Source organism: Larimichthys crocea, chromosome I (genome assembly GCF_000972845.2).
Source record: "Larimichthys crocea isolate SSNF chromosome I, L_crocea_2.0, whole genome shotgun sequence".
NCBI classification, from domain to species: Eukaryota; Metazoa; Chordata; class Actinopteri; family Sciaenidae; genus Larimichthys; species Larimichthys crocea.
In genome coordinates this window covers 15,208,399-15,224,091 of record NC_040011.1, presented here as the reverse complement: position 1 = coordinate 15,224,091, position 15,693 = coordinate 15,208,399, and the positions used below count along the sequence as shown (strand labels likewise).

At 40.8% G+C, this 15,693-nt stretch overlaps 1 protein-coding gene across 4 annotated transcripts; it reads right to left on the bottom strand.

The window, feature by feature from the left end:
• Positions 1-2,950: 2,950 nt before the first annotated feature.
• On the bottom strand, positions 2,951-13,992 carry zgc:113054 (general stress protein 39). 4 transcript variants are annotated; one of them, XM_010734955.3, is made up of 11 exons: positions 13,850-13,992; positions 12,292-12,481; positions 12,113-12,204; positions 11,796-12,028; positions 11,321-11,557; positions 11,157-11,231; positions 10,809-11,025; positions 9,088-9,296; positions 7,785-7,857; positions 5,266-5,383; positions 2,951-3,743 (listed from the first exon to the last, which is right to left on the bottom strand). In XM_010734955.3, exons 1-11 carry the CDS (start codon positions 13,863-13,865, stop codon positions 3,548-3,550), a joined length of 1,656 nt encoding a protein of 551 aa, XP_010733257.2. In that variant the 5' UTR covers positions 13,866-13,992; the 3' UTR covers positions 2,951-3,547. The 4 variants fall into 4 exon arrangements, with proteins under 4 accessions (XP_010733257.2, XP_027130739.1, XP_027130830.1 ...); XM_027274938.1 differs by lacking the exon at positions 13,850-13,992 and adding an exon at positions 13,424-13,517; XM_027275029.1 differs by lacking the exon at positions 13,850-13,992 and adding an exon at positions 13,498-13,514.
• Between the last annotated feature and the right edge of the window lie 1,701 nt (positions 13,993-15,693).

The following is a 15,693-nucleotide window of genomic DNA, read 5'->3' as shown; positions in this document are numbered from 1 at the left end:
ACCACAAGCATTCAAACGGAATACGATATAATGCTGCAGCTCGACGAAGTCCTCACACTTGTATTTATTGGCAATCTATCTGTGTACACACAGCAGCCAGTTAAAGTCACCCCATTTTAAGTCAGCAGGTAGCACGGGGAGAGCAAACAGCAAAACAGCTTTTCAATGAATAACACATGAGATAACAAACAGTGGTAGACAATGATCCAGCGCCTTCAATGAGTCAAGCACAAAATCACACGAGAGCACGGAAGGCTAATTAAACTTGACGCAACAGCAGCCAATTGTGGCTATTTTACGACGCTTTTGTAAAAGATAATAAACCGAATTTAATTTGTTTCGTCTAATTTCTGTCTTGAAAAGAACCATTAGAACAATTTGATATGTTGGGGAAACACACTTATTTGCTTTCCTGCCGAGAGTTACAAGAGTAGATCAATAGCACTCTCAAGCAGTGGAAGCTCCAGAGGTAGCAAAACGCCTACCCGCACCTCTGCAGCTCCCTAATTATCACGTTATATCTTGTTTAATCCATACAAACAAGGGTTTGGTTTTAGGTTAGGCTAGGGTAACTGGCTTTAGCTTCATATCTACTGTACAAACATGAGTCAATCTCCTCATCTAACTGTTGGTAAGAAAGCAAAATTTCATACGACTCCTTCAAGCACCAGACAGCACACATTTTTACACACTGATATTTAAAGGTTTTTAAGGTCTTTTTAAGAGATGTCTAACATACAGTGGCTACTGCATTTATCTCTGTTCATTGAGAGGATTGAAGACACGAGGTATGCCTGACAAAGCGAAGTTAAAGCTTTGCATGTACTTGACTCTGTGTTTTGACGATGAGATTTTCCTTCAGGTAATTAGTCAACTTAAATCGTCTTGGGTCATTATGTTTGAAGTTCACACAGCTTTACCGGCCCTTATTAGAAGATAAATGTTGACATTTTCCTTTTGCTGTTGCACAGTCGTACCTCTGATGATAGCATCGCGGGGCCTCGACTCAATTTATAAGGGGTAACATTTCATCCTCAAACACCTCACTGAGTGGTTAGGTAACAGGACGCTATAATCCATCAATAAAAGTGTATTGATATTGTCAAATGTTAATATGTCATCCATAAACCCTTGGGTCCTCTTGTCACCAGGACACAGCCTCCCCAGCAACACCCATTGCCTCGCCATGTTGTTCGGCATCGACCCGGGTCTCCCTCTGAACGGCTGCTGCTGTAAAATGTTGCATGCCGTGACAGAGCGGAGCATTAATCAAAGTTGATTTTCAGTGTGAGGGCGCAAGTGGCTTTTTCTGCTGGAGAACTGTTTAGCACAACAGCGCTATGTACAACAGGGTCCCACTCTTCACTGTAATGGTAGCAAAAGGAGGTCATAAATAATGGATTCAAGATCACTTACACTTCATGAAGCAAGCGATGGCAAACGAGGGGATATCGCATTTTGCTGCTCAAATTATAGATTTGGCTCTTTTGACTGCAATTGTAAAGGAAAACAAGACCTTTCCAAGAGGGCTCTGAAAGAGTTTAATATAGTGCAAAACATGACGGCAAAACAACAGTTTAGACACTGCCACTGAGTGATGATAGCGAATAGCTGGAAACAAGAGGGCTGTGGGTAAAAATAGGTTTTTGGTCCCAAATACGTGTTTTCTTTTTCTTTTTTTTGCATCTCTTTTGGTGGACATGGGGATTCAACAATCACTTTTATTTGCAGTAACTGTCAGAACTAACCACAGTGTGTATCCTAACTTCACCATTGTTCAACTTGGAAGAATATACATGAAAAACACTGAGCCTGTTAACTGGAATCCTATTTGTCTTCAGTGAAGATTCGGTCTGTAGATACAAATGGATATTGCACTTTATCAACTAGAGTTTCAGATTCATATTTGCTCTCCATTGTCTCTGGACTTTAAAGACTAATCCAATCTCCTCTTGATACATGGATATAATTACATTTTTAATGCATTTGAAATTCAAATGTCCACCATGGAACCATTTAACTGAAAATATGAGTATTTGTTTAGCATTTCTTTGATTGTCGCTCCTGCTGAGATGTTTGCATACTAGAATTGGAGAGATCTTCTTATTTTATCCCATACATGTAAAAAAGAGTTAACTATTATTACTTTTAGATGATAGCAAATAATGTGATAACCTCTTATTGTAACTTTGTGTCCTTGTGTCAGTGCTGGAGCTGCCTGTCTTTACACTGCCCCTCAGTGGCATGACGGGGCAATGGCCCACAAAAGACAAATTGCCTTCTTGTGAACAAATTCTGCAGGACTTTGCATGCACACACTGTGGCAAACTTCGACGTTTCACCATAAAATATGAGGATAAGAATCCCAATAATTTCTAATGTGCCAATGCAGCTGGAGATAAATAGCACAGAGCAGAGGAGATGATCAGATCTCACTCCATATCTTAATGGGATCCTCTCATACGCCATTCCCATTAATGACCAATCCCCCAATTATGTAAATCACTAACAGTGAGAAGTTGAAGTTGCTCACATAAACACCAACAGTGTCACATTGCAGAGAGTGCTAATTGGCCACTACTTTTCATATAATTGCAGCGGCTGGGGTCATGTCCTCGGCTAACCTCTCCTTTAAGTATTGTTTTTCAGCACACAAACAGTTAATGGAGCAATTAAGATGGCGCTCACAAGTAGCACTTGTGGGGACCATTTGGCAAGAAAGAGCTGGAGAGAGGAGAGAGGACGCTGTAATCCTGCATGTGGTACACATGGGTCTTAGACCGGAGGGAGTAGTAAGTCAAGGTGCACGATGCAACGCACTGGCATCCCATTCGGGTGTAGGCTGGTGGTCGTCACTGAAGCCGTCATTATGTATGAGGCACTTTGTGTGTGATGTAGTTGAACTTTTCATGTACTCAAGAAGCATACAAACATATACAAACCTGTCATTTCTTTATTAACCTGTAAAGCAGCTTGAACTAGAAACTGTGATGTAAAAATAATAAATGAAACTTTTCAAGCATTTTTCTAACATATACAGTCAAAAGATGCTTTCTTTCGGTGGCTTTCATCTGTCACATTTACCAAAATTGTTATTTAAACAGCATTCATTGTATAAAATACAGTCAAGAGAACATACAGCAGAAATAGAGACGTTATACAGTGGTAACAGTTTCCCTTTACTTTCTCGGACTTCTGATTTTTTTGTCCTGTTAGCAAAATTCCATTGTATGACCAAAACACTGCCAGCTGTTAGACCTCTCTGTAGCAATTTAACATGATACAGTCTTTTTCATCCACTAAAAACCTTCAGTGTGCCACAGTCATAACACACATGATGGCTAACTGATGACAAAAAGCTGCCAGTCATCTCGTCACACCGCAGAACAGATGTTAACTTGACCGAAAGTTAAACATCCAGCAAGATTTAAACTAACATCACTGTGAATGTGAGATAATGTGAATGCCACCTATTTCTGAGACTAACCCCAGGAGAGTGAAGAGTGGAAAAAAAAAGAAAAAGTTTTCATCTCTTCATCTACCCCCTCTACCACAGACTTTGCCCACCCTCTATGACTAAGTTATGCCCTGTCATGTAGTCGGAGGCGTCAGATGCCAAGTAGACCACTGCAGCTTGCAGGTCTGTCACTTGAGCCAGTCTACCAGCAGGGATATCTGACAGCCAGCGCTGCACCAGAGGCCTCAGACTCTCAGAGTGGATGAGAGGGGTGTCAACAATCCCCCTGAAAAGAGAGACAGAGAAAGTGAGAGAGAAAAGGGAGGAGGGGGGTACAAAAACACACACACACACACACACACACACACACACACACACAACGAAATCAGAAGGCATCACAGTACAGAGCCAGGAGTGACAGCGTCGATTCAGAGCCACCACTTTGGTAACAAAAATAAACCCAATTATCCTCTGAAGAAAGGGCATGGCGTGGCATCTCTGATGATATTTACTGTGGGACCGGTGGCACTTAAATGACTGGCACATCTCAGGGAGAGCCCACGGGTATGATGGGACGTCTGGCGTAATTTCCTCAAAGCCTTCAGTTAAGTATTTATTATAAGCAACTCCCTTACATTCCTGCTCTGACTCATGATTGAAATGAGACAGTGTTTAGGTGGAATTTATAAGAAAACATATGCTGCTTTTGGTTTTGTGTCTGCACCGGCGTCTTAATGGCTCCGCAACACCAGTCACAACAAATGCAGTTCTCTCCACTTTCTACAGGAAAATATCACAGAGCTTACATCTGAACAAATATGTCAACACTGTGCCTAATATGCGACGACTTCTGACTTTCTACACAATTGACGTGACAGTGACTAAAAGCCGTGAGGCCTGAATCATTGTTCGATGTATCCTGGTGCCTTGATATGGAATTCCAACATTGGATAAATTAGCACTTCCAAGGAGCGTGTGACACCTTGGTTAACATATTCCACCTCAATTATATTTCTCTTCAGCTGCCCTGTTATCTGGAACCTTTGCTGGCAATCAGAGGTACTGTTTTCCCTCAGCCAATTTTCTAGATAATGCAGCTTATCACCGCTGCGGCTAAAGTTGCCAATGGAATCAGGCTCCAGTCAACCTCGCGAGCGCTAATTGTGTCCCTTTTTTATGCATATTTACCGACTGTCACTTCAAAGAAATCAGCGGCCCATTGAGACACCCAGTTAGTGAGGGGAGAGAGAGAGAGAATTGCTTCTTTGCAAATTAAAATTAGCAAACAAGCTGCCGATAAATAAAGCTGAGCGAGGCGAGTGTGAGGGCTTTGTTCTGGGGCTGTGACGGGGCCTGGCTCGCCCGGTGCCACCGGACGGATTTGCTCAGGGATGGCTGGGGCTAAGGGATGCTCCACTTAACACATACACACACACACCACACACATACAGCCCTTCCTGTGTTCTCCTCTTTTCTTCCCCCTGCTCAGCTTCACAGACAAATAGATACAAACAAGGCGCTATTGTTGCGCCGACACTTGGAGTGAGGTTGCAAATTTGATTCCCTAATTGAATAGAACAATTAGAGCAAGTGTTTGGTTGATTCATCCCTCAAGACGTCATCTAATTAAGCACTGATGTATTGTTTGAGGTCTTAAATTAGTGCATCATTCTCAAATGGGGCTCTTCATATGAAAGCAAACACACTAATCACCACTTCCTTTTGCAGCTCAATCCCTTACAACACTCAAAAGGTGGACCGGTACATTTTGGCACAAAGCGGCGAAGAGAAGGCGGCCTGGCACTTACGGTGAGATGCAGTTGACGCGGACTCCTCTGTCAACCCATTCAGTGCCCAGAGTCTGGGTCAGTTTGACCACTCCAGCCTTGGACGTGTTGTAGGAAAGCTGCTTCTGGGGATGGGGGACTGCAGAGCAGAAAGAAAACCAGTTAACATAAATGGACACAACACAGCGTTTTATAAAGATAACATTCACTGCATCATTAAAATTTATCAGGTAATTATTTAAAAAAATGATTTTGTTAATAAAGAAAAAAAGAGGACAGCAATAGGCTCCTTCCTCACAAAAGCTGACAACATATACATTTTATATTGCAGCTCATGCGGTTTCTTGCGGATCCTACATAAAAGCTCGTCCATTAGCTGCTGGGGACTCTGCGGATGAAGCCATGTAAAATTAATTGCTTATAATGTCCAGTTATGCTCTGTCCTCAGCAACAAAGACAGGGAGCCATTTGTTTGCTTGACCATCACAGATGCTGCACACTGCATGGGATGCCGGGACAGGGGCTCATTTTCTGCTGGTTGATTAATCATCACAAGGAAGGCTCCAAGTTACATACAACTTTAGTAGTTAACCTCATCACCCGCCGATCTGACTGCCAAATGGCTTCAGTGTGAGACCGGGATGATAAATACCAGCCAGCTGCAAAGAGGCAGGGACCGGTCCTGGGGAGAAAGAGGCTGGAGCATCCCGCATACATTGCACAGATAAAAAAAAAAAGGAGAAAAACATGCAGGATAGAGGTAAAGTTGCTGAAGAAATAAGATATAAATGGTGGGACACACGGCGCTGTACCTGGGATTGTGGTTGTGAGTGTAGAGCGTGGCGAGATAGCAGAGGAAGGTAAGATCGTGTTGGGCTGGGCTGGATAAGGGTAGGCTAGGACCTCAGAGGAGCAGGCGAGGAGGAGCAGAGCCCAGGGCTTACACGCAGATTGAAGGTGAAATCCGACTTATCAGGACAGGAAACACAGCTCAAAATGCCTAACAGCACTAATCCTCGCTCAAGACCTGATGATACGGCCCCAAAATACCATTCAGAAAATGCCTTCATCCTTTAAATAAACCTGCATTGATGTTTTCGCGGTCTTAAAGAGCAGTAATCCCCAGAGAAGGGAGAAGGAGGTAGAAGGAGAGCATTCTCCAAAACCCCTCTTTAACATTCACCCTGCTACTTATTGCCCATTTCAAGTGGGAGAAAACATGCTCCTTATCAGGCATGCCTTTACATTTTGAATTGTTACAAGTTCAAATGATGCACTCCTTTCCCAGAATGCCATGCCTGTAATGTACGTTCCTATGCAGCTGAGATCTGCAGGTATGAGTGCGAGAGTCACAAATCCCTCAGTTAAGGTCATCACACAGATCCAAAAAGTGAGTGTGTGACCACTTGGATATTTCCTGTCTGGGAGTCTTTGAGCTGCTGGCCATTATTCCAAAAAAAAAAAAAATGGTGGTTGATGGTTGTGTGTGTGTGTGTGTGTGTGTGTGTGTGTGTGTGTGTATGTGTGTGTGTGGAGGGGGCATAGTGGGCACACACTATTCTATTCAGCAGATGGACAAAAAGCTGTCATTGTGCATTTTAATTGGGCATTTACGGCTGCTTTTTGGGCTTCCACTTGGCTAGAACAGGTCCCATCTGATTACACATTATGACAATATTATAACAGATGTCCAGACCAATAAAGTAAATTCCTGAAGGACTGTACGTAATGTGAGTAATTGATCATTTTTTTTACGCCGGCCTCTATTTACCAGCATGCTCCTGTTTTACAGATTGCCCCTGCAGTCGGGACTGGGGCCCATATGGCGCAGCGGTTTACTGGCGATTTGACTATACTGCTGATGAAGTGTTGCTGTTCCTCTGGAGGAACCTGTTGGAGGAGGAACATTACACCGTCGCTGCGAATTACAAGGCTTTAACTGAACTCTAAAAAGTGTCTTCCGCTGTTCAAACAAGGCTGCTGGCACAGGCTGGGGTTTTGCCGTAGCACAGGAACCCCTTCCTTCACAAGTTGGACCTCAGGTTGCCTTCCACATCCTCCAGACAGCTCCGCAGAGAGGGGATGTTTATTATGATGCAAAACCGCCTCGGCGAGACGCAATCACAACACTTTCCTGCTATGCTTACTGTATGCAGGGGTGGATGCAGCGCTATAGAACAATTTAACAAGGGTAAAAGTTGCAGAGGAGAAAGGCTTGCTAATCCTGTTTGAAATGTGCAGGTTCACCTCAAGTGTCTCGTAAACGGGAGAAATGCAGCAGAATCTTCTTCTTATTTCAACTCTGCCACAGTAATGATGTAAAGTCAGAGAGGACGACTTTCCATCCGCTGATAAAAACTATTTAATGTGATGTGCACTACCACACATAGTTGTACAGCACAAATGTATTTAACTCTCCCTTCCTCCCCCTCTCCCTCCTCCTCCTCCTCTCGACCCAACTCTCCACGCCAAATGGAGAGATTAAAAGCAGACATGGAGGGGCTCCAGAGAGAAGGTGGGGGAATAGAATCATCACTCACCTATTAGACTGGCCATGGAGGCTGTGTTGATAATCTTGCCGTATCCTTGCTTCAACATCACTCGACCTGCCGCCTAAGGCAAGGATTGAGGGGGAAAGAGACACATTAAACACCTTATTATGGCGCTGATATGCTACCAAAAAGTCTGAGCACGGATCAACACAAAAACATGTAGTCCATCCTTGGAGACGGAGATAGTTGTTAAACAACATTTGGGGCACTTGAGTGGATTTTAAAAGCTGCACATGAGGGATGGTGGGACGTACGCACTGTATATAGATGTCTGACAGCAGCTAGATAATTTAGAACTAATTTTAGTCACGACAGAGTCGCTAAAGCTGCTTGGACCATCAGTAATTAGGTCATACTCTAACTAGTTTTGACAGAAAGAAATTACTGAAGGAATACATGATCAAGAATCAATTTGTTTTTTTTTTAGATTTTCTGGCAAAGTGATGACAGGATTGCAGAAATATATATAGTATAATATAGTAAATTATCTTTTCTTTTTTTTTTAAACAGCCTTCTTAAATAAATATTCAGGGTTTATCGTCATGCTTATTGCATCGTCTGCACCTGCTGCATAATGTGTCTGCTTCCTTGTCATTATCTGGTAATTTATTTTTTTTCTTCAGATATAACAAAGAATGATATGAAATAAATGTTGTTTTATGGGTTGGCAAAACTCCCCTGCTTCTATAGCTGCAGATGTCATTTAAAAACCTTAGAGCTGCTTTTCTTAGCTTGTGATTTAATTGCTCATAATTCAACCATTTACAGCGTTATCACATATTAATTTTCAGTCTTCCTGATTCCCTCACTGCCTGTTGTTGTTTGTTAAAGATGGAAGTTTAGTCTGATTCTGTACAATAATTCCAGTTTCTCAAAGATGAACAAAAGACACACTCATATTAAGGTGCATAATTTTAACTGTGTACTTTATTATTTAGGGAACTGACTTTCATAACATGCATAAGCTTTTTTAAACATTATATTGAATTTTATTTTCTCCGCCTAATAAATCCTTTCAAAGGTTTTTTTTTTTTTTTTACAAAATGTTTGTCTTTTATTTCTGACTTATACCATTAACATTTATAACATAAATGAAAATTGAAGTCAACTTTAATATAATATTTATCTTTATAAGTGCATTTCTGTCCGCCTGAATATTCATCATCACACCGATACATCACAGTGCAATATCTTGGACTGAATAATCTCTCTGGTGGCCACACACTCTCACACACACACACACACACACACACACACACACACACTGTCATTTACAGCAACCAATACACACCTGACAGCACATGAAAGTCCCCCTCAGGTTGACATTAAAAGTTTGGTCCCACTCCTCTAGACTGGTGTCTTCACTGGCTGAGTTCATGTTGATGCCGGCATTGTTACAGGCGATGTGGATCGCCCCCCATTTGGAGACAATGTTGTCAATCATCCTCTGGACGTCGTCTGATTTGCTGATGTCAGCTGTGATCGAAACGGAACTGATACCTGTATCAAAAAACACGGATGTCTGTTAGAACACTAAACTGTATATATTGTAACACACAGTATGAAATAACCAACTTCTATCTTTGGACATTTTAGCAGTTTGAGATGTAAAATGTTGCTGAGATGGAGAAAAAACACAAGTAATAAAAAATGCTTTTAAAATGGGGTTTTCTTTCTTTAAACATTTATTTTAATAGACTTTTATTTCTTTTTGAAAATAGAAGGTTCAGAGTATCATGGATAACCTGACACAGCAGATCTTGTGCTTTAGTATACTGCCATCTGCTGGCCCAAAACCAAGGCTGACCACTTTCACCAGTTTAAGATCAACATGATGCAGTGACTCTTGTATGTTTTGACATAAGTTGTCTCATTTATGCCTTTTGATGACAATTTTCCACTTTCTGCATTCCCCCTTTGGTTACTCGCTGACTTCTTTGAAGTTATTGCTCAAAATAAAGTTGAAAAATATTCACTCATCAAGTCAGTCTGGACTTTTTTCACAATCAAGGCTGAAGGGGAGAAAAACAGAGCTACATAAACAACAAAAAATATGCAACCATTATGACCATTGACTACTGTAGCATCTCTAAATTAATAATTAATGATTTAAGATATACCTCCTGATTTTGCCATTGCATCAATTAGATCTACAGCTGCTGTGTTGGTTTGTCACAAAAGAATAAGCAAAATCATTTTTGGTTTATGACAATTACAACTTTAAGGGTATTGTGAGAATTATGTTTTCAAAAACGTCACATTTCAATTACAGAAAAATTACTGCAGATTATACTAAAAATGACACCATCAATATAAATTTACACTCAAATTGTTTTTAATGAGCTTCTCAGTTAGTTAACTTTACATTTAAAAAGGAAGCAAATGCTTCCTGCTGATGCATTATTCTTTTTACAACGGTTGAAAAACTCAAAATTTATTTTAATCTTGATGTGTTGACTAATTAGTCCTATCAGACAAGTCGAACTGCAACTATTATGACTTCAAAGTTTATAGCTGATTGATTGATTTCTTTTCCAGAAAACATTAGAATTGTATATTTTGAGCATTTAAATGTAAGAACTGCCTTTATTTGTCCTCACATTACTGTACTTACTGTTGGACTGTCTGTTGAAATTGTGATATTCATTATTTTCACGTGTTTCACACAAACAAGTATTTGAAAGAAACAAAAAGAATCCTCTTGAATGGCTCTCATAGCAAATGATAAAGTGCCCTCTAGTGGCCCAATATGCAAGAAATGTGCTGCAGTGTACTACATGCTAAAAAATGAGTTGGCCCTCAAAATGATTAAATAGTTACTAGTTTTCTATATATGTTATATTTAAATATAAGCCATATGATAAAACAATTTTAAGCTTAACCAGGGTTTAGTTAATGACTTTCTGTGTGCTGGTGCTCTATCATATACAGCTGGTGAACCTCAGACAGCTTGAGTCCGTCACCAGATACGCAGTTCATGCTTAAGTCTACACTTGTGATTACACCCCTTACCTTTAAGAAAGAGTTCTTTAGCCACTGCCTCAGCTTTATCTTGGTCTAGGTCCACCACAGCCACCTTTGCGCCAGCCTCACCCAGGGCATGAGCAAATGCTCGGCCTATGCCCTGCCCAGCACCGGTCACATAGGCCACCTTTCCATCCAGACGCATCCGATCGAGGATGGGGCGCCCCTTAACCCCACGAAACACTTCGTCATCTGTTATTTTACTCTAATACAAAAACAAAAGAAGATTAGGGGACATGATCAGTGAGAATGAAGCTAAAAGGAAATCCTCAGTGATGGTATGATGACAGCTACTGGCTCATTGAGGCCTGAACACTGGGGTTATCTAAACACTACCTGTGTCATTGAGTACTCAGGCGCCACAGATACCCGCCGTATAAGACTGATGCCATCTCTAAGAGGGATAATAACCTTTAAAACAAGAAAGAGATTCTTAAAATAAAAAAAAGAACACCAGTCAAACACATGGAGTGGTAGCGTGTAAAGGTTTGAAAGCTAACCTGCTCCACGCGTGGATCACTGGAGACAAACTGGTTGAATTCTCTTAGCGCCAGTCCGTTGTTATCTGCTGTGTCTTTTAGATAAACCTTTGCTTTGAACAGCGAGTTATCTACACAGATGACCCCTTGCAATCTCAGCAGATTGTTGTCCAGAATAAAGTTGTAGTAGTTGATGTAATTAGTCTTGTCAGCATCAATGAAGACCATGTCAAACTGCTCACCTGCAGCAGCCAGTTCCTGGACGGGACGAGACTTATTAGGAAACTGGCTGTGTGCTCCACAGTTTGTTAACTTATTAACACCAAAAAAAAAAAGATTCTGTTAACCTTTGCCTGCACTAATTATGCAAAGCACCCAAAGAGAAAAGTGCTAACCATGTGTAATATAAGTTTACAAAACACTCCATCCTCTAAAGGATATTAAAAGATGTTCAGTTCTCTTCACTCCTTCAATATTGAGGTTTCTGTTCTCTCACCTTCAGGGTGTCCATGGCGGGTCCAGTTTTGACAGTAATCTTCTTGCCATGTGGAGACTTGTCAAAAAAGGACTGGGCAAATTCTTTGAGGTATGGTTCTAACTCACAGGCAGTTACGCAGCCATCTTCGGGAAGTCCTTCAGCCATTGACAGTGCACCGTAGCCGGTGAACATCCCAATCTCCAGGACCCTCTTAGATTGACTCATGTGAATCAGCATCTTCAGGGTCTGACCTGCCAAAAACACAGCAGAGAGCAAGTTGTTATGATATGGTAAACCAGAAAATATGATATAACAATGATCTGTACACATCCAACCTTCAATATGTCCAGTGATGCACTCTTTGGGAAGCCGGAACATGGTTTTGCCCTCCTTGTGCACTTGATCCCAGTCGTGGGAAATCGTTTTTCTACAGTTAAATATGAATGAACAAATGTATGTCACACAGGAAGTACTTTGGACTATGGATGGTGACATGTAAGAAACCAAGACATACTTATAAAGCTCTGCCAGAGGTTCACTTTCCTGCGTGGTCATTTTCTCCAAGTAGTCATCCAGGCCGCTGGCTATGTCCAGAGCCTTCTGCAAGTGACTCATCAACTCTTTTGGCACATTGCTACTTGCTGTGGCTATCTCTTTGGCTTTTGTTAGGAGATCCACGAGGACCTCCACAGGGGTGTCAGGAACTGAGGGGAAAAGATGATGAAATGTTACTTTAGTAATTAACTACTCCACTACTCTTTCCTTTCCATGCAATGTGATGTAGCACCATGTACCAAAGCAATGCAAATGCCTTGAATGTGAAATCCTGCTTGGCAATAAATCTGTTTCTGATTACGATTGTCACAAGAGACAAAGGAAAGCAGGAAACTAAACAATTTACAAGCTTCGCCAAAGTCATTTCTTTGCATTTTTGCTCAACAAAAACAATATGAGTCAATATCAAAGATGTTACTGATTAATATAATTGATTGTCCATTGACTGATAGATTAAGTGAGTGATGTCTTTGGCCCTAATATGACTTACCATTAAAACGTCAAAATATTTACTGATGATATATATTATTACAGAATTGACTTTTATGCTTCTTAATAGTGAACTCATGTTGACGTTACTGAATAATGTATACATACTTATATTATATTATTGAACTCTTTTATTCCTTCATTGAAAGACCACAAACCACGCCACAGGCAACCCGGTGTTTCAGTTTAACAAGCGACCCTGTTAACTGGTGACCTTCAGCCTGTTGAAAACAGGAAAAGCTGTCCTCGTGAATGCCTCTTTGTTTGTTTGTTTTTTTATTACAATGTCAAGAAAAAAAACAAAGTTTTCTCTTCCTGTAGAAGTCTCTAATAATTTGTGTAATGAACCCTTACTTTAAGTATATTTAATTTACTATGTACATGTACTGTTATTTTTGTATTAGAGCACACTTGAATCTGTTTCCATTGGTTTGAACAAACAAGAATTAATAATCCGACCAGAGACTGTATGCTACTGAAGTGTTCTAAACAAGGTTAAAAATAACACCAGACAGCAACAGTTTGGCATCTTATTCAAACCCATGTGCATTCACATATGAGCCAATTAACTCAATTAAGTTTCTGTACGCAGTCAAACATACCGTTATACCATTAATCTTTATATTTTGAGACCCTGTAAGCACAACAGACGGCTCATGAAAGGTGACAGGCTGACCTGGTTGTCTGTCCTGTTTTCCAGTGATGGCAGGCTGTAAATGTATACGGTATTTTTTTTTACGGTATTTTTTTGTTTTATATTGTGGTTTCGTTCACTTTACAACATAAGCAACGTTTAAAACACGACTATGATAGGTTCACTCAAACAAGACTCCAAAAAACAATCGTTTAAAAAATAAATAAATCTATTGTTAATTCAACTCTGCGCCAAAAAACAGGGTCGCTCTTTGAACCGTAACACCGGCTGCCTGCGGCGACATAGGGCGGACATGAGGCTCAGAAACGCGCTGCCGAGTTTGGTTCGTGAAGTTAAGATATTTAGTGTGACCGGACAGAAGCAACAGTCTTACCTTTTTCGGCCAGCATGCTTCCAGATTTACTGGCGGTCAGCCACAGTGGTGATACCACTTGGATATGAGCTGGTGGAGTTGCTGTTATGTCACTGCAACTATGCCCAGTTGTTGAGGAGGAGGAGGATTGACTGGTCGCTCACACACACACACACACACACACACACACACACACACACACACACACACACACACACACACACACACACACACACACACCAGGCAAAAAATATCCAACAGCAGGTGGCACGTGGTGACTCCATGATGACTGATCTTCAGAACTCTTAGTTGGAGAGAAATTCATTGAAATGAACAAAAAAAGAACCAAAACTGACATACAACTTTTTAGACATAAAATTATTAATGGCTGCATTCCATCCAGCTGTGCCAGCTATGTGCTTCTGCTTCTGTGATTTTCTGCATGTGTCTACTGTGAAAAAAGTCCACTGAGAGTGAATGCGATGAAAACTTCTGAATATTTTCCTTCACACAATTTTGTCTCTCAAGAGCAGCTAACTGTTCAATTTGTAACATGCATGCCTGAAGATGAATTATGTATTCATTCATCTATTGGTGACTGCAGGGCAAGCTGTAAACACTACACTTTTTTACACATTTTGTCACACATGTTAGCAAACACTTGCTTATTTGTATCCTGGACAGGCAGTGCACAGTTTGTTTCAGCTTCACAACAAAGCAAAGCAATGATCAAAATTTTCCGTCAAGCTGATTCACATGACAGTATGTGATCATTTTCTATATGTTTGTTTCTGTGAGAAACATCTTTCATGGTACACGTTTGACTGATTGTTATAAAGAGTCTCCAGTAGTGTAGCTTTAGTCAGGAGACTTTGAGAATGTTCACATCTGTTAGGGCAGACGGGGACAGGCTGGGTATGATAGGCAATAGATCGTTTATTAAACTTTTGGTGGCCTTGTTCTCCTTACTAATCATACTGGGTCAAAGAGAGCTGTAGTTATGTCTGGCTGCTCTCTGTATTTTCATGTAACATTCCATTGAAGGCTGTGCTAAAAACCAAGCACTGGTGCACCAGCTGTGTCCACGTAATGTGTATTAAATACATTTATAATGATTCATGGTCATGATTTATTTTAATAACTGTTGTCTAATACTTTCTTCATGCTCCCCATACCTTGATATAGAAGACGTAGACATCATTTTGTTCAGCATGATGATTAGACCATCACCTCCTCTCCCTGCATGGGAAAGGAGGTGATGGGTGAGAGCTCATCTTCCATTTCTTGTTTGTGTTATGCAAATTTCAGTGGCTCAGTGATATCAAGTCCTTTTTAAAGCTAGTGAAGATGAAATACATAGTGAGAGCTAATTCTTGTTCTTCAACTCTTTGTCCCCTGACGGATGGACCTTTAAATAGTCTAAATAAACCTTAAAATAAGTATGGCTAGTTTTTCTTCTAATAAACTGGGATGCATTTGGGTCATACTATTACTATATTTCTATGTTTTAACTATAATTCTGAATGTTAAACTTAATGCGCTATATGTCTTAGTAAAATCGGCTTGTCCTTATCAGGGTTGTGGGGTCTGGAGCTGATCCCAGCTGGCATTCAGTGCGAGGTGGCGGACGAGTCCGTCCATCCATTATCTGTAACTGCTTATCCTCATCAGGGTCACAGTAGAACTGGACCCTATCCCAGCTGACTTTGGGCGAGAGACAGCCCATTACAGGCCACATAGAGACAAACAACCATTCAAATTCACATTCACACGGTGTCCTCTTATTAAAATGATTAAATAAAACAAACAGAAAAAGGGATTTCGCCATCTAAAAGCCAGAATATCATTAAAAGACTGAGCGTCCG